This window comes from Heptranchias perlo, chromosome 17 (genome assembly GCF_035084215.1).
Source record: "Heptranchias perlo isolate sHepPer1 chromosome 17, sHepPer1.hap1, whole genome shotgun sequence".
Classification (NCBI taxonomy): Eukaryota; Metazoa; Chordata; class Chondrichthyes; order Hexanchiformes; family Hexanchidae; genus Heptranchias; species Heptranchias perlo.
The window spans coordinates 4,699,347-4,718,996 of NC_090341.1; the positions used below are offsets into that span (position 1 = coordinate 4,699,347).

A 19,650-nucleotide genomic window follows, 5' to 3' on the forward strand; every position below is an offset into this window, starting at 1 on the left:
GTGTGGTCATGCGCAAATGTTCAAATCCCTCCATGGCCTCGCCCTACCTATCTCTGTAACCTCCTACAATCCCCCGAAAGGTCAGCATTCTTCCAATTCTGGCCTCTTGTCCATCCCCCACTTCCTTCACCCTACCATTGGCCGCCATGTCTTCAACCATCTAGGCCCTATGCTCTGGAATTCCTTCCCTAAACCTCTCGACCTCTCCCTCCTCCTTAAAACCTCTCTCTTTGACCAAGCTTTTGGTCACCTGTCCTAATGTCTCCTTCTTTGGCTCGGTGTCAACTTTTGTTTGATTACGCTCCTGTGAAGCGCCTTGGGATGTTTTACTAAGTTAAAGGCACTATCTAAATGAAAGTTATTGTTGGTGTTGTTAAGACAGTGAGAATATTGGGTGAAGATACAATCAAGCACAGCTGTGATGCCCTCTGCAGTTGAAAAGCCTGCCAACACTCACTGACTAGATTCACGCATGAAGTTCAGCCAGGTGTGCGAAGTACAGGAGCGCTACAGGCACCAAGCAAGAGTTAGTGCGGAGAGGAGAATAAAGAAAAAAAAATTCCAGCCAGTGCACACAAGTCTTTAATTAATGATTAATACGTGCGGTTCCCTAACTAATGGAAGCCATTTAAACTATTTCATTTGTAGGGCAGCCCTTCCATTTATAAGATTTTTTTGTACCTCTCCCAAAGATAATAATCTAAAGGGAGTATCCTCTTTATTCATTAACATGAGCACAATACACACTATCACTGGTGATCACAAACTATTTGTCCCAGTATTGCAGGTCTATCTTCTAACAACTACTGCCATCTGGTGTATTACAAAAAATCAGCAGAGCTTGTTCAGAGAATCCAGTTCAACCCTCAAGCTGTGCTAACTGTCTCCCCCCACAACTGTTATCTCCCCCTCCGTGGTTTTGACTTTCAACACAGAGCTGAACATTGCCGGAGGCAGTACATTTTCATTAAAACAGAACTCTGCTGAATGCTTTGCGGGAATTTTATTAGATCTGTTCTATTAGATGATAAGAACATAATTTTTAAGAACTGGAAAATTCCATTAAAGAAAGAGCTCGCATTTATATAGTCCTTCACATTGTCAGAGCATCTCAAAGTGCTTTGGAGTTAATGAAGTACTTTTGAAGTGTAGTCATTGTTGTAATGTAGACAAACGCAGCAGCCAATTTGCGCATAGCAAGGTCCCACAAATAGCAATGAGATAAATGACCAGATAATCCATTTTGTAATTTTGGTTAAGAAAGGAATGATGGCCAAGACATCAGGAGAAGTCCCTGCTCTTCTTCAAAATACTGCCATAGGATCTTTTATGGTCACTTGAACAGACAGACAAGGCCTTGGTTTAATGACTCATCTGAAAAACAGATTAGACCCAAACAAGCCATTTCTTTTTCAGAAATCAGTCCCACCTAACTCCCTTCTATTCTTCAACGCCTTCTGCTCCAGAAATGCATACAGATATCTCTTGAAACCATCTGCATTGTTCAGTTCAATGGCCATCCTCAGAATTTTATTCCACAACATTGCTAATCGCCATCTTATTGAAGGAATAAAAAAAAACTTGATTTCCCCCAAATAAAAAGAATTTTAATTGAAAGCGGGAAGTGTTCTAATAATGCAGTGTGTGTGCATGCCACAATTTCCCATACAATGATTTTGGAACTTCAGTCAAAAATATCATAAATTTTTCAAAGATCGATGAGTTGTCCAGACTACTTTCACCCCTCTCCCAGATTCTCAGTCAGGATCACCACTGACAGAGTGCTGGGAGAAGTCATCCTTCCCATCCTTTTGGCAAGGCACGAGGGAACCGTAGAACAGGGAAAATTATAGTTTCATTACATGGAGCAAAACCTTTTATAATAGTACGAAGAAACAGTTTTAATGAAAACTGCACAACATAAAGGAATTAACAGCATTTACTTTATTTTGGTGCTAAGGTAGAGATACCAGCTGTGGGAAATGAAACATTATTCCACTTTTGGCATTCAATGACAGGTTCAAGTAATTCCCTTGGGACTGGTCCGATGAATGGGAAATCCAGACAGACAGCAAGATGACGCTAAGTTGGGAGGCACAGCAAGTTGTGCAGGTGGGAGCAGGAAGTTACAAAGGAACGTGGACAGATTAAGTGAGCTGGCAAAACTGTGGCAAATGGAGTTCAATGTGGGGAAGTGTGAGAGCATCTACTTTTGGATCCAAGAAAGACAATTCAGATTATTTTGTTAATGGTGAGAAACTAGGAACTATGGAAGAGGAAAGGGATCTGGCTGTCCATATACACAAATCACTAAAGGCTAGTGAACATGTACAAAAAGTAATCAAAAAGAATAATGGAATGTTGGTCTGTACCTCAAGGGGGTTGGAATACGAAGGGGAGGAAGTTATGCTTCAGTTGTATACAGTCTTGGTCGAACCTCATCTGGGGAATTGGGTTCAGTTCTGGGCACTGCACCTCAGGAAGGATATATTGGCCTTGGAAGGAGAAGAGTGCAGATTCACCAGAATGATACAGGGGCTTAAAGTGTTAAATTATGAGGACAGGTTGCATAAACTTGACTTGCATTCCCTTGAATATAGAAGATTGAGGTATTTAAAATGACAAAAGGATTCTATAGGGTAGATACAGAGAAATTCTATTGTCTGGTGGGGGAATCTAGAACAAGGGGACACTATCTTAAAATTAGAGCTAAGCCATTCCAAAAGGCTCCGGATGCTGGGGGGTCAATTGAAATTTTCAACATTCTCAATTTCTATATACTCACTGCATTATGCTGCTTTTTACAAACTCCTTACAGAACTATCTACCTATAAAAATACAGTAAGTATTTTGAATATCAGGCACAAATTGTTAAATTAGCGACTTCAGCTTCCAGCTGTTGTGGAGTGATTCTGCAGCCTTAATTTCCAGTTTTGCCTTAATGCATTAGTCTGACATCTCTGTTTTCGATACCAACTATCCTTTGGCCTCTCCCAATGGGATTGCCATTTTCCTAGTGCTACATTATAAGAACCTCCGCTCTGTGACTCTCAAGTGAGTGCATTTTACTTAGGACCCTTACAGCAATCTGAGATCTTTAGGTCGGGGTAACCAAACGTTTTATCCTCGTAGGTGTGTACCATGAAGCCTTGGAGGCCACCAAGTTTAAACCCATGTTCCCATTAATTTATCACAAGTAGGAATCGACTGGATGTTGGGCAGTTCTTCTTTTCCCAAACAGTAGTGAGCCTCTGGAATATGTTGCCGGCTGGTGTGGTGGGTGCTGACTCTCTGCCTTCAAGAGGGAGCTGGACCGGTTCCTGACTGGGGGGCGGAGATCGCATCATATAGAAGGTAAGTGTCTTTATAGATGACACTTGGTCCATGTGATCTCCTGGTTTCCATCACCTGAAGGGGCCGGAGAGGAATTTTCTGCAGTTTTTTTTTTCCCTTATTGGCCCTGGTGTTTTTCTGATTTTTAACCTCTCCCAGGAGATTACATGGCTGCAGGGAGGGGGGATATTATGTGTCTAGTCATGATGCTCCAACCATCATGGTGTGGGGCAGGCTTGATCAGCTGGTCTTTCCCTGCCCGTCAATTTTGTATGTTCGTATTTCAGATTTATCCACCAACAATGCAACAGCGCTAAAAACGGCCCTTTCCAAACTTCCAGACACACAAAATTAAAACAAGCCAAACCAGCAAAGTAGTAAGCACAAATAAGATGGAGTTATCGGTGTTTAGATGGGTGGACTTCCAGAGCTCGAGGCCATACATGGCCTTAGGGCCACAGTTTGGACACCCCGGCTTTAGTTCATCAGTCATGGACTCGATTTAAGCCCAGCTCCCAAAAGTGACAGGTCATTGTATTAACCCAAAGCACTATCCAGTCCCCTTGAAATTAGCAAAAAACACAAATGCACCTTAAAGGGCCTGATTCATCCTTGTGAACCACAGTAACATTTTACAATAAAATATTAAAGAAGCATACAATTATACAGTTTAATGCAAAGGAGGAAATCTTCCAGCCCGTACAACTTTATAATTCTAGTTAACAATAAACTAAATCACATCATTTTAGATATAAAGGATAATCAATGAATGCCTCCTGAATACCTTGTCCACTGGAAAGGACAATACAAAAGTAATTTTTACACAATAGAGGCACTAATATCAAGTCACAAAGCTGCTAGTTTGAAAACAGCCTCAATTATATTTATTTGGAATACAAGAGATTTTAAAATCCCACCTGCCCCCACCTTTGAGTTAGCAAATCACTTCTCTACTGGGGATTGTAATGCTCTTTAAGGTTCCCTCCCCGCCATCTATTCTCCTTCCTCCTCTCCCAGAGGTGACAATTCCTGCTCCGATACAGTTCCATGGTTGTTGGGCGTCCTCCGGTGCCACGCCCAAGTGATCATTCTTCATTTGTGAACCTAGAAGGTGAGCGCCAAGAGGCTATTAGATTATGTGAGGCATCACAGTCAAGCCCTATGCTGTCTTTACCCGACGTCCACACATGGGTAAATTGTGATCAGGAGCAGACACTTAGGCCAGATCCTGCATCCCCACTCCACTCCCTGCTGCAATTAGCTAATTCAGCAAAGGTCAGGAATCAAATCTGGAACTTTATTGGCCTGTAGAACTACAGGCCAGTTAGCCTGGAAAATGCTGGAATCTATTATTAAGGACGTGGTAATGGGGCACTTAGAAAATCATAATATCAGGAGCATTGGTGTGGTTAGTGCTTCCGATATGTCTTCCTTTTTCCTCAACAGAGGATTCCCCTCCACTGTAGTTGACATGGCCCTCAACCGTGTCTGTCCTATTTCCTGCACTTCTGCCCTCACCCCTTCCCTTCACTCCCAGAACCATGATAGGGTCCGCTTGTCCTCACCTTCCATCCACATTCCACACAGCCTCCACATTCGACATATCATCCTCCGCCATTTCCGCCACCTCCAGCACAATCCCACCACCAAATACATCTTCCCCTCCCCTTTCAGCATTCCAAAGGGACCACTCCCTCTGCGACAACCTGGCCCACTCTTCCATCACCCGCTGTCCTCCACAAGCCACCTTGCCATGCGAGCGCAGGAAATGCAACACCTGCCCTTTCACCTCCTCCCTTCCCACCGTCCAGGACCCCAAACACTCCTTCCAGGTGAAACAGCGATTTACTTGTACTTCTTTCAATTTAGTGTATTGTATTCGCTGCTCACAACGTGGTCTCCTCTACATTGGGGAGATCAAACACAGACTGGGTGATCGCTTTGCTGAACTCCTCCGCTCAGTCTGCATGCACGACCCTGACCTGCCGGTCACTTGCCATTTTAATTCCCCGTCCCACTCCCACTCGGACGTCTCTGTCCTCGGCCTCTTACACTGTTCTAATGAAGCTCAACGGAAGCTCGAGGAACAGCACCTCATCTTTCGATCAGGCACTTTACAACCTTCTGGTCTCAATATTGATTTCAATAACTTCAGATCATGACCAATGCTCCCCTTTTTTTTCCAGACAGCAGGCGCTGGAAATGGTTCTGATATTGCCATTCACAGCTCTTCTAGACCTTTACTTCTCCCATTTCCACCCTCCTTGCTTTGTACCGTCATCCCTTTTGTCATTTAATCACTCCTGCCCTCCACCCTATCAGAGACCTTCCCTTTTGTTCTTTCCTCTCTCCGCCCCCCCCCCCCCACCTTTCCCTGGCTCTGTACTGGCTTAAAAACTGTTTAATCTTCAACTTTTTCCAGTTCTGACAAAGGGTCATCGACCTGAAACGTTAATTCCGTTTCTTTCTTCACAGTTATCAACCAAGCCTGGAATGGAATTTTCTACTGGTCCATTAACCTCTTTTCAGCTTACAGCACAATCAGCTTTTTTGCATTGAAGCCAACTAACAAGAGATACAGCAATAGTTAAACCATCAGACAGAACTGTAAATGGAAAGCTGAGTAAACTGCTCAGTGTGCAACCGAGCATACAAAGTTATATGGTTCCGTGTTCAATCTCCAGGCTGACCTGAGTTAGGTAATCTGGGGCCAGGATGGCATTAGGGGCACTACAATTAGCCTTAGTGCCCTTGGGAGGGGGGGGAAAGAAAGCCAGTTAGAGTACTAGAATACCTGCTCCTTATTACTATCCAGCAGCTCCTGCTGAAATGTGTGAATGTTAGGCAAGGCAAGGTTTGGGTTTGTCTGTTTAGCATCCCACAGTTGAATAACTTGTCAACATTCAGTATCCAGACTCACATTTGAAGCACAATCACTCGGACAAGGTACTAGATAGCAAGCCAGAGGTGCTACGGCTAAATATAGCATTCCACCTACCTCTTCAGCTGAGATCAACTATCTCATTTGGTCAAGACACCCACTGGAGAATGGATGGTGCCCATGCAACTCAAACTAAAATGAGTCAGAGCCTCCAGAAAAGGAGGACAGAAAATCAGGGGAAGGAGGGGGGAACAAAAGGTTTATGTGTTACTAATAGATGTCCTGTAGGTTGCTCACAATAAGTCAGATAATACACTGTTTTCCAATGGCAGGAGCATTATACCATTTAATGTATAATGCATATTCTGCAGCTAAGGTGTTCAAGTTGCCCTGATCCTTTAAGCCTAATTGCTGTAAGGAAACAGTCTGATGACAATCAGAGTTTACTTGCTGTTTGGGGAGTTTGCAGATTGGAAGATATTTGTAAACTTTCTGGCACGAAATCAGAAAAAAAACAAGAAATTGTTGCCTCTCTTTTTGGCACTTTGAAGTGGGACTAACATTCTGAAAACATTTACATACAGGTAATTTGACATTCCAGACATCTCAAAATTCAAAAAAATAATTTTGGGGACATAATGCCAGAATTATTCTTCCTCCTATTGTCACAACTTAAAAATAGTCCACTCAACTGCATTGTCAAGGTACCGTTGACGGCAATTATCATACATCACCCTGAATAAAGGACCAAACTTTGTCTTTGTGCAAGAATGGGGCCAGAGTTAGTTTTATACTCAGACAGAAAAAAGAATCAGTTCAGATGCACAAAAATGGATAAAATACAGGGGCAGTCAGGAATTTCAACAATTTTCAAGAACACACTTTCACTCTCAAGAAGTCGTCAAAACAGAAGGAAAAGTTTCAAGCACAAAATTATCTGGTTAATTCCTAGCGGTCATAACATTTCTTAAACTGCACCAATATCTTAATATTTACCGCAACAGAAATAAAAAGAATTGTCGTGGTCAAATCAGCCTTTCTTCTAAATGATGTCATGTACCTCCCTTGATGATTCAATGGATAAATTCAAGTGCTGTACTGACCCATACAACAACAACGCGCATTTAATGTAGTAAAACATCCCAAGGCGCATCACAGGAGCATTGTCACCGAGCCACATAAGGAGATATGACAGAAGCTTGGTCAAAAAGGTAGGTTTTAAGGAGCGTCTTAAAAGGATGTGAGATTGAGAGTGGAGAGGTTTAGGGAGGGAATTCCAGAGCTTGGGGCCTAGGCAGCTGAATGCACAGCCACCAATGGTGGAGTGAAGAAAATCGGGGATGCGCAAGAGGCCAGAATTGGAGGAGCGCTCAGATCTCAGAGGGTTGAAAGAGGTTACAGAGATAGGGAGGGGGGCAAGGCCATGGAGGGAGTTGAAAACAAGAATGAGAATTTTAAAATCGAGGTGTTATCTGACCGGGAGTCAATGTAGGTCAGCCATTACAGGAGTGATGGGTGAATAGGACTTGGTGCGAGTTTGGATACTGGTAGCAGAGTTTTGGATGAGCTCAAGTTTATAGAGGGTGCAAGGTGGGAGGCCGGCCAGGAGAGCATTAGAATAGTCAAGTCTAGAGGTAACAAAGGCATGGATGAGCTGGGGCAGGGGTGGAGACGGGCGATGATACAGAGGTGAAAGTAGCCGGTCTTGGTGATGGAGAGGATATGGGGTTGGAAGCTCAGCTGAAGGTCAAATAGGATGCCACGGTTGCGAACAGTCTGGTTCAGCCTCAGACAATGGCCAGGGAGAGGGATGGAGTCGGTGGCTGGGAACGGACCAGAAAGGTCCTAGGTTCAATTTCTGGCCTGTATTAATCTGAGCTGCGGCAGGGACTAATAAAGGAAATGACAGCCAGGGATCCTGCTCCTAATCGCTATCCAGTAACTGCTGCTAAAAAGCACACGTGCGTATGTATGTTAGCTGGGACAAGATCAGTCATGTCAGTACTGCCTCCCATGGTAAAACAGCCTACTGACCGTCACCGTCTGGGCTTATATATGGACAGCCTCTTCAGCACAATGCTGGATAGTGAATGCAGGGATGCTGAGGACAACAGCAACATCCCAACTACTCCTTAAGTGATCTGAGCCAATTTAACAGCAAGCAAACAAGGGACCGTCCTGTCTGCATGGCTGAGTAATTGTATAACCCACGTGCATTTATCCAAGCTTATTTTCCAATGCAGAGATACAATGAAAAAGATTTCTCATGTTATTTCATTTCAAAATAAACAGAAGAATTGTGTACTTTTAAATGCAACAAGATGCAATTAAATTATTTTAAATACAATGTGATTTTTCTTATTGGAAATATTTTTTTCTTTTGCTTTATATATTGCTTTTTTTTAAATCGCCAATTTTGTCTTCCCTTTTCTTAAAGCCTTCTTACGTGGGTACCATTCCAGCACCAGGCACCTTTTAGTACTCCACCCGGGACTTAGGCGTGAGCCTCGACAGTCAAGAATCAGCAACGTATTCTGCCATGGAATGCATTGCAACTATGCACAATTCTATTCTCATCTGATGTCCAGACACGCACATGCATTCCAACACAGGTCACTGGATGGCCATCAGAATCAGGAATCCTGGCTGATTTTCCCTTTGCCGCCCCACCTGCCACCCTTCACCCAACCCAGTGCCATGCTGGCGGAGATCGCCTAACTCAGCCAGACCATAGCACCTGGGACTTTTTGGTCTGTACAACTCACAGATATCTAACTCATTACACTCATCAAATGAAAAAGAATTATGAGTTCCAAATGCAATGATATTGGAGTTAGATTACTGGGTCTAACTTTAGACACCCCATTATAGAAAGGACATTGAAGCCATGGAGCGTGTACAGCAAAAAGAATCATCAGGATTGGGAAACTATATCTCTGAGGGGGGGATTATTTCCACTGGAGCGGAGAAGGGTAAGAGAAGATTTAATAAAGGTTTTTTTAAAATTATGGGGGGGGGGGTCATTGATCAAGTGAATAAGACCATTTCCATCTGGTAGGGGCGTCAGTGACAAGGACTGATCAACTTAAAATTCTGGGTCTGTTGCAGACTGATTGATTGCTATGATTAGTCAACAACTAATACTGCATACAGTTTTGGTCTCCATACTTAAAAGACATACTTGCTCTCGAGGCAGTACAAAGAAGGTTCACTCGGTTAATCCTGGGGATGAGGGGGCGGACATATGAGGAGAGGTTGAGTAGATTGGGACTCTACTCATTGGAGTTCAGAAGAATGAGAGGCGATCTTATTGAAACATATAAGATTGTGAAGGGGCTTGATCGGGTGGATGCGGTAAGGATGTTCCCAAGGATGGGTGAAACTAGAACTAGGGGGCATAATCTTAGAATAAGGGGCTTCTCTTTCAAAACTGAGATGAGGAGAAACTTCTTCACTCAGAGGGTAATAGGTCTGTGGAATTTGCTGCCCCAGGAAGCTACATCATTAAATAAATTTAAAACAGAAATCGACAGTTTCCTAGAAGTAAAGGGAATTAGGGGTTACGGGGAGCGGGCAGGAAATTGGACATGAATTTAGATTTGAGGTTAGGATCAGATCAGCCATGATCTTATTGAATGGCGGAGCAGGCTCGAGGGGCCGATTGGCCGACTCCTGCTCCAATTTCTTATGTTCTTAACTCCATTATCATTGTATCACGCGGCTACCAGGGTGGAAGAAGGCAAACTAGATGGAACATGGTATTTTTATGCAGGGGCTTGCTGGACCCTAGGATGTTTTGCCACAGGGAGAAGTTGAGACAGACACCTGCAACTTTTAAGGGAACTGTGAATAAATATTTGAAGCAGAGGAAGATGCAGGGCTATTGGGAGAGTATGGGGCAGTGGGGTTAGTTTTGGGCTGCTTCCTTCTATGCTGCAAACTTCTTGTATTTTAAATGCTATAGATTATTATTTATTTACTTAATTTTTTTTTCACAATGGGCCTACCTCCTATGATGGTCCTGATGAGGGAGGCATGCCCGGGGCAGTCCACCAGCGTCACCTGCAGCCTCGCGTAGTCTCCGTGCTGCCTGAGGTGCTGCGGGACGGGCAGGCAGAAGGAGGAGAAGCCCAGGTCTAAGGTGATGCCCCTCTCTTTGCTCTGAGGGTTCTTGTCGAAGGCCGCGGTGGAGGCCGTGGTGCTCAGCGCCCGGGCCAGCGACGTCTTACCGCTGTCGATGTGCCCCAGGACCCCAACATTGAAATTCAGGGTCTCCGCCGCCGCCATGGTTGCCAGGAAACGAGGAGGGACAATTAAACCGGACGGACTGTGCACCCGCTTCAAACTTCCCTCGGTGGAACATAAGAGTTCCGTTTCCAGCACCCCTCACAAACCCACACCCAACAACAAAGTTAGAAATACATTTTACTGGTAGAGATTGAAAAAAACAAATGCTGAAAATTGCAAATAAAAACAGGAAAATGCTGGAAATACACAGGAAGAACCTGAGTTTTTAATCTGCTTATTCACAGCATTTTCTGTTTTTATTTCTGGAAATACATAGCATCTGTAAAGAGAAAAGATGGATTAATGTTTTCAGCAGGGCCTGCACCTTATGTTTCTCTTTTCAGCTGCTGACAGATGTCCGACTTTCTTTTTTTAAATTGGACCTACCAACTTTATTCCTTAGGGGTAACAAGCTCTAATTTTTAGGGGCTTTTTCCCCAGGCTTTCCAAAGATGACACCAGAGCAGTGAACAATGGAGAAATGTTATCAGAGATTTATGGTCAAAAAGAGTGATACTGACCACAAACCCATTTAAACACGTGAGGCTGTATTGATTTTTAACGAATCAACTTTAAGATATTTGTCCCATCTTCCATCCCCTTTATGTTCCTCCCTCCCTCCACAATCTGCTTCAGTCTTATGTCCTTGCATGCACCCTATCGCATTCACCTACTTACCATTGCCCACTTCACCATTCACCATTTATGGAAGTTCTCCTGATGTTCTGGCCAACATACTTTTCTTAGCCAACATTATTAAAACAGATTCATCTCATTGCTTTTTCTGGAACCTTGCTGTGTGCAAAACGGTCGCTCCATTTGTCTGAAGAACAATAATTACTTCACATCAAAGTAATATGTTGTGTGCCAAGCGCTTTGAGACATAATAATAAGGTGCTATATAAATGCAAATCTTTTTTCAGGGTGAGAGGACTGTTTCCCCAATTTTCTCCCAATCCCTTCCTGATGCTGCTCAATCCTGGTAGGATCTGATTCCACTGATGCCCCTTGACATCCAGTACCTAGCCCAAGCAGCCATTCTTCCTGTAGAAGACCAGACAGCAAGCATTGTAAAGGCTTGCTAAATGATGGTATATGATCCATGTAATATTTTATAATTTATAACCTCAGTTGATACCTGATTTTACATCTTGTGCTCTTTGTATTTGTTACATGCTATAAAAATGTATTTAAAATTTTGTGTATAAATTCTTAAAATATAAATGTGAATTTTAAAGCATCAGAACACTTCCAACTTGTAAAATATTCCTCTATAACCATAAATGTCACCTAGGCCAATATGATGTTTTTTCTTATTACCCTTTGTAGTAAATACAAAATGATTTTACTTCAATATTAATTCACTCAGAAACCTTTCCATGGATTTCCACACTGCAATCTAACCTCTGGTAGCCTCATGATTGACAACTGAGTTGTCCAATCGAAATTCCGAATGCGTCCTTCCAGCGGCCAATAATACGAGAGAAACAGAGGATACTTCCGGTTAGTGGGACCGCGACCTCCCGCCCCTTAGCGACGGAGCCGGAAGTCTGTGGAAGCCTAACTTGCTCAGGGTGCTTGCGTCATGATTGATGGCGAATCGACCAATAGAATGAATGAGCGCTTTGACTGGCAGTTATCGTGACCAATCAATGAAGAGGATGGGCGTCTCAGCGTGCTATCGGATTAGGTAGACCGGTGCCGTCGTCCGCCTCGCCTGGTAACACGCGCCACAGAGTTGTGGAAAAGCCGCCGTTACCTCAGGGGGACCGGTTTGAATAGGCCCCGGCTGCAGGGAGCTGAATTTGACGAGCAACGGCCAGACGATGAAGATCGAAGAGGTTAAAAGCACCACCAAGACTCAGCGGATCGCGAGCCACAGCCATGTGAAGGGGCTGGGGTTGGACGAGAGCGGCCTGGCCAAGGCGGCAGCCGCCGGGCTGGTGGGGCAGGAGAACGCCAGAGAGGTGGGTAGCAACCGGGGCCCGCGGGGTAATGAAAGCCCCCCCCCCCTCCCCCGGCGGAAACTTGAGAAAGATTAGGCCCCCCCCCCATCGTCAGCATGTTGCCTGACGGGAACCTCAGAGCTCAGGCCCACCTTGCTCTGTACCTCGGTCACAACCCCCATGTCTCAAGGGATGGCCCGTTGATTGAAAAGAAAGACTTGCATTTCTATAGCGCCTTTCACGACCTCAGGACGTCCCAAAGCGTTTTACAGCCAATAAAGTACTTTTTTTTGAAGTGTAGTCACCGTTGTAATGTAGGAAACGCCAAATTGCGCACAGCAAGATCCCACAAACAGCAATCTGTTTTAGTGATGTTGATTGAGGGATAAATATTGGGCAGGACACCGGGGGGGGGGGGGGGGGGGGGAAGAACTCACCTGCTCTTCTTCGAAATAGTGCCACGGGATCTTTTACCTGCGAGGGTAGACGTCTCATCCAGAATTAGGCACCTCCGACAGTGCAGCACTCCCTCAGTACTGCACCGGGAGTGTCAGCCTAGATTATGTGCTCAAGTCTCTGGAGTGGGACTTGAACCCACAGCCTTCTGCCTCAGAGAGGCGGGTGAACATAAGAACATAAGAAATTGGAGCAGGAGTAGGCCAATCGGCCCCTCGAGCCTGCTCCGCCATTCAATAAGATCATGGCTGATCTGATCCCAACCACAAATCTAAAGAACACAAGAAGTCGGAGCAGGACCCGGCCACATAGCCCCTGGGCCCTCTCCGCCACCCACAGGGCATTGACCGATCCGAACTCAGCTTCATGTCCAATTTCCTGCCCGCTCCCCATAACCCCTAATTCCCTTTACTTCTAGGAAACTGTCTATTTCTGTTTTAAATTTATCTAATGATGTAGCTTCCACAGCTTCCTGGGGCAGCAAATTCCACAGACCTACCACCCTCTGAGTGAAGAAGTTTCTCCTCATGGTGCTACCCACTGAGCCACAGCTGACACCTATACTGTTGCTGCCACCAGTGTCTCACCTCTGAGTCAGAGGTTGTAGGTTGAAGTCCCACTCTAGAGACTTGAGCACAAAATCTGGGCTGACACTTCAGTGGGGTACTGAGGAAGTGCTGCACTGTTGGAGGTGCTGTCCTTTCGCTGAGACGTTAAACCGAGGCCCCCGTCTGCCCTCTCTGGTGGACGTAAAAGATCCCATGGCTCTGTTTTGAAGAAGAGCAGGGGAGTTCTCCACGATGTCCTGGCCAATATTGAACCCTGAACCAACACTTTTTATATAAAAAAAACAGATTATCTGGTCATTATCATATTGCTGTGTTTCCTACATTACAATGACTACCCGTCAAAAGTACTTAATTGGCTGTAAAGCACTTTGGGACGTCCCGAGTTTGTGAAAGGCGCTATATGAATGCAAGTCTTTCTATACAGTACCGAGGGAGTGTTGGAGGTGCCGTCTTTCAGATGAGATGATAAATCGAGATGGATGTAAAAGATCCCATGGTACTATTTGAAGAGAAGCAGGGATTTCCCCTGGTGTCCTGGCCAAAATGCCACCAAAAACGGATAACATATCAATCAGGAGGGCAAAAAGGGGACATGAGATTGCTTTGGCAGATAAGGCAAAGGAGAATCCAAAGAGCTTCTACAAATACATAAAGGGCAAAAGAGTAACGAGGGAGAGAGGAGGGCCTCTTAAGGATCAACAAGGTCATCTATGTGCGGAACCACAAGAGATGGGTGAGATCCTAAATGAATATTTCACATCGGTATTTACGGTTGAGAAAGGCATGGATGTTAGGGAACTTGGGGAAATAAATAGTGATGTCTTGAGGAGTGTACATATTACAGAGAGGGAGGTGCTGGAAGTGTTAACGCGCATCAAGGTAGATAAATCTCCGGGACCTGATGAAATGTATCCCAGGACGTTATGGGAGGTTAGGGAGGAAATTGCGGGTCCCCTAGCAGAGATATTTGAATCATCGACAGCTACGGGTGAGGTGCCTGAAGATTGGAGGGTAGCAAATGTTGTGCCTTTGTTTAAGAAGGGCGGCAGGGAAAAGCCTGGGAACTACAGACCGGTGAGCCTGACATCTGTAGTGGGTAAGTTGTTAGAGGGTATTCTGAGAGACAGGATCTACAGGCATTTGGAGAGGCAGGGACTGATTAGGAACAGTCAGCATGGTTTTGTGAGGGGAAAATCATGTCTCACGAATTTGATTGAGTTTTTTGAAGGGGTCTACATGGACTTTAGCAAAGCCTTTGACAAGGTACCGCATGGTAGGTTGTTGCATAAGGTTAAATCTCACAGGATCCAAGGTGAGGTAGCCAATTGGATACAAAATTGGCTTGACGACAGAAGACAGAGGGTGGTTGTAGAGGGTTGTTTTTCAAACTGGAAGCCTGTGACCAGCGGTGTGCCTCAGGGATCGGTGCTGGGTCCGCTGTTATTTGTTATTTATATTAATGATTTGGATGAGAATTTAGGAGGCATGGTTAGTAAGTTTGCAGATGACACCAAGATTGGTGGCATTGTGGACAGTGAAGAAGGTTATCTAGGATTGCAACAGGATCTTGATAAATTGGGCCAGTGGGGTGAGGCATTTTGGTAGATCGAATCGGGCCAGGACCTACTCCGTTAATGGTAGGGCGTTGGGGAGAGTTATAGAACAAAGAGATCTAGGAGTACAGGTTCATAGCTCCTTGAAAGTGGAGTCACAGGTGGATAGGGTGGTGAAGAAGGCATTCAGCATGCTTGGTTTCATTGGTCAGAACATTGAATACAGGAGTTGGGATGTCTTGTTGAAGTTGTACAAGACATTAGTAAGGCCACACTTGGAATACTGTGTACAGTTCTGGTCACCCTATTATGGAAAGGATATTATTAAACTAGAAAGAGTGCAGAAAAGATTTACTAGGATGCTACCGGGACTTGATGGTTTGACTTACAGGGAGAGGTTAGACAGATTGGGACTTTTTTCCCTGGAGAGTAGGAGGTTAAGGGGTGATCTTATAGAAGTCTATAAAATAATGAGGGGCATAGATAAGGTCGATAGTCAAAATCTTTTCCCAAAGGTAGGGGAGTCTATAACGAGGGGGCATAGATTTAAGGTGAGAGGGGAGAGATACAAAAGGGTCCAGAGGGGCAATTTTTTCACTCAAAGGGTGGTGAGTGTCTGGAACGAGCTGCCAGAGGCAGTAGTAGAGGCGGGTACAATTTTGTCTTTTAAAAAGCATTTGGACAGTTACATGGGTAAGATGGGTATAGAGGGATATGGGCCAAGTGCAGGCAATTGGGACTAGCTTAGTGGTATAAACTGGGCGACATGGACATGTTGGGCCGAAGAGCCTGTTTCCATGTTGTAAACTTCTATGATTCTATAATGCATTACTGTTTGGAGGACCTTGCTGAGTGGAAGTTGGCTGCATTTCGACTGCATAACAACGGTGCGGACGCTCTTGCCTGGTGACTCCAGCAATACACTTGATGTTTTTGGATCACACTTTAAATCGTGGAAGTACAAATGTCTTGCTCTCCAAATTAAAGAGTACAGGGATATTTAGCCAGAAGAGTAGGGTACAAGTTTTTAGAACTGTAAACTTTTTTATACTTAAAGGAGAAACTTCTTTACCCAGAGAGTGGTGAGAATGTGGAACTCGCTATCACATTGAATGGTTGAGGTGATTAGCATAGATGCATTTAAGGAGAAGCTGGATAAGTACTTGAGGGAGAAAGGAATAGATGGATATGTTGATAGGGTGTGATAAAATAAGGCAGGAGGAGGCTCGTGTGGAGCATAAACACTGGCATCGACCTGTTGGGCCGAATGGTCTTTTCCTGTGCTGTAAAATTCTATGTAAACAGTGACTGTGCTTCAAAAGGCTGTGAAGCTCTTTGGGATGACCTGAGGATGTCAAAAGTTGACTCTTCTTCCATTAACTCAGGTTCACAAGGCTCAGTCCTCTCTTCTACTCCAACTTCCTTCAGCCCAATCCGCTCTCTTGATGATTCCACTCTATGCTTATCAATTTCCTTCAGATAGCATGCCAGCAATGCTCATAACCTCTGCTTCTCTTATTTTTCCTTAATTGCTGAATCACTACAATCATTCACTTTGATAAAGCAATCAAATTATTGTTCCTTTTCAATTTTCCAGGCATGGTTTCTTCACGTCACTGTCGAGTCTCCCTAACTAACTACCAGCACTTATTTTTTCGCTCTCATTTTGTTCCCTCTTCATCTGTTGACATGTCAGCATTCGCTATCTCCTCCTTTCTCAAATATGACTTCCACATCTCCAAACCTTAAAACTGCCATTAAAGCACTCAGTTTTCTCTTTCATGCCAGATACTACTTTTCCCCATCAACAGTGCTTAATTCTTTAAATTTTGAATCTCTCAAAAGATTTGAGTACATTTTTAAAATCCGGGTTTGGAGCAAGGTAAAAGAGTGATCACCTGGGTGAGTGTCAGTGAGGTGCATTTCTAGCACTTCACTGGTCCCCAACCTGTCTCAGTAAATCACTATCTTTCTTGTATTCCTTCATCTTACAGGTACTTGTGTGGTCATCAGTCCTCTGAACTATTCTATTTTCCCCTATAAATTCCAAATTTGTTGTCCTATGTGTCCTTTCTTCTCCTTTTAGGCTTTCCATGTTGGTGTTTCCAAGCAACTCAAACTATGGAACTCCTCACTGCCCTCAGTCCTCCCTTCTTCCTACAAGCTTTTAAAACTTAATTTTGGCATCAACTAATCACTACTTCTTGATCTATCTTGTATTTTCTATTCTTTGCAGTCTTGTTCATGTTCTACTCAGTGGCCCTTCATCTAGGTTTCTGAATAAGAAAAGTTTTTGGGTGTTGCACAGTGCCCTTGCATGGTGGGGGATGAACACATGGGCCAGGATTTTGATTCGGAGCCGGGAAGGGTGCAGGGCGGGCGGGGGAGGGGGGGTTGAATCGCGGACGAGAAACCTGGAAGTATGGGTTTCCTGGACGTCCTTACGATTTTGACGTTTGACGTAAGGATGTCTTTTTTATCGGTTTCCCGTCTCACAGGCCGGCCTGATTGACAGGCTGGTCTCAGTCGGATGGGAGCAGAGCAAGGAAAAGGACGTGAAAAGGTAAGTGTTAGATTGTATGGGTGGGCACAGGGGCATTGGTGGGTACAGGGGGGAGGGGGTCAGTCATCTGTTTGGGGAGGTCAGTCTCCGGGGAATCAGTCATGACAGGAGAGGGGGGAGCAATTAAGGATCAGTCATTGAGGGGGGGGGGGGTCAGGATCGGCGGTTATCGCGGGGGTAGGCTTCAGATAGGCTTGGTGGGCCTGGGTTAAGCACTCCTGCTCCTCCGGGCCCACAAGCTGTGCCAGAAAGGCACCTTTCTGCAGTTTCGGGCCTTCTCGCTTCCTCTCACGTGGCGTGAAAGAGAAGGCCTGAGAATTCTGGCCCCCAGGGGTTGAAATCGCAAAACCTTTCAAAATGGAGGCTCGCAGCCTCTTTGAAAGGAGGCGGGTTGGTCACTAAAACCTGAGAGTGGATTGGTCTGAAATTGTTGCAATTTTCAATGCCCCCCACCCCCAACACGCCCGTTTTTCCCTGTTAAAATCCCACCCATAGTCCTCTTTGACTGTCGTAATGATCACAATTCTGTCCTCGTCTGACATGCAAATATGTGTGCTTTATTGTTGGCAGTCAGGAGCAGAAACCATGGCTGATTGGCCTCAGCACCCCTGGGCAAAGGAGGGAACAATTTTAATGCCCTTTGCTGCTTCCTTTTACTGAGATAAGCTCACACGCCACTCAGCTCACTTGGAGATGGAATATCAGACCTTTTCAGTTTGTAGTTTCATCGACACAGACCAGTTGGACCAAATGGCCTGTTTCTGTGTTGTAAATTCTATGTTTGGTTCAGGACCATGTTGCACAATGCATTTACCCATTACTAAGCCATTGGGGGGAGATCAGAAAGGCTTTGCTGTATTGTAGCCATTATTTGTTTACATAGCTTTGTCTGGCCCCAAGTCTCCAGGAATCAGATCCATTTTTAAGTACTATGATTTCCCATTTTATATCTCTTTCTGGGAATAACTTTGGTTATTCTAAGCTATTTATTAATAGTTCTCTGTTTCACCTATACTTTGTTCTTAAATGGTCAAATGAATCGTATAAAATTTAATTTACAGTTAATACCCCATGCCAGTGCAAATCATAACAAAGCATGTCTTGCATTTCTATAGTTAGCTACTGTATTTAACCCCGTACAAAAATCTATAACAGTATAGGGTTTAGAATAAATTGGGGAATGTATGATCTATGGATCATGAATTTGGGGGAAAATGACATTGTTTAGACAGCATCACTCATACTAACTGCATTATAGTTTCTTTATTTTTTGGGAGATGAGGGGCAAGGTAAAGTCCCATATAAAAGTATTGATTTTGTCTTTTTTTCTCTTTCTCTAGGCTTGTGGAATCATAGTGGAGCTGATTAGAAGTAAGAAAATGGCTGGCAGGGCTATTTTGTTGGCTGGACCTCCAGGAACTGGCAAGGTACAGTAGCCAGTTGGCTGGGTGGTAGCTATGTTAGAAACGCTGTGGGGTTTGGACTCCTTCCTTCTGCCTGACTGCATTTTGAGTTTTAAAAACGTGGAAGTTCTCCAATTTGACTTCCAACAGGTCCCGTGCATTTAATCCTTGTGGGGCAAATCCAGTTGAAACATGTACTGTTCTTGATGTCTGAATTCAGTTTATGTTGAATCCAGAATTAATCTGGCTGAGGCGAGTTTATTCTGGCTTGTTTATTCTGCCAGTAGTCGATGAGAATTATCGCCATTGACACACTAAGCTTTGCTCGTTTGGGGAGTCCATCACTGTGATCCATGCTGTTTTAACATAGGGCAGCTCTGTTTTAAACATTGGTCAAGTTTTTCTAATTTTTAAAAAATATAAAATAAGGGATTACTCTGAGCAAGTAGTGCTCCTCCAAGCTTCCTTTCTCCTTTAATACTGAGCAAGAGCACTCAATGAAATTGCTTTATCTTCCGCCCTGCAGACAGCTTTGGCTTTGGCCATTGCACAGGAGCTGGGAAACAAAGTCCCATTTTGTCCCATGGTGGGAAGCGAAGTCTATTCGACTGAAATCAAGAAAACTGAAGTACTGATGGAAAACTTCAGACGAGCAATTG

The 19,650-nt window shown here is 44.3% G+C and overlaps 2 protein-coding genes across 3 annotated transcripts in view; one reads left to right on the forward strand and one right to left on the reverse strand.

Annotated features, from left to right (window-relative positions):
- eefsec (eukaryotic elongation factor, selenocysteine-tRNA-specific) overlaps positions 1-10,528 on the reverse strand; it is a 279,639-nt gene extending 269,111 nt beyond the window's left edge. For both annotated transcript variants that reach the window (XM_067998386.1, XM_067998387.1), the window contains exon 1: positions 10,222-10,528. In XM_067998386.1, coding sequence (XP_067854487.1) covers positions 10,222-10,501 — 280 coding nt within the window. In that variant the 5' untranslated portion in view covers positions 10,502-10,528. The remainder of the gene's footprint in view (positions 1-10,221) is intronic.
- A 1,659-nt stretch (positions 10,529-12,187) lies between these two features.
- The window catches only part of ruvbl1 (RuvB-like AAA ATPase 1), a 50,723-nt gene continuing 43,260 nt past the window's right edge, over positions 12,188-19,650 (forward strand). Inside the window, exons 1-3 of the mRNA XM_067998389.1 lie at positions 12,188-12,468; positions 18,929-19,015; positions 19,518-19,650. Of these exons, the coding sequence (XP_067854490.1) occupies positions 12,328-12,468; positions 18,929-19,015; positions 19,518-19,650 (361 nt within the window). The 5' untranslated portion in view covers positions 12,188-12,327. The remainder of the gene's footprint in view (positions 12,469-18,928; positions 19,016-19,517) is intronic.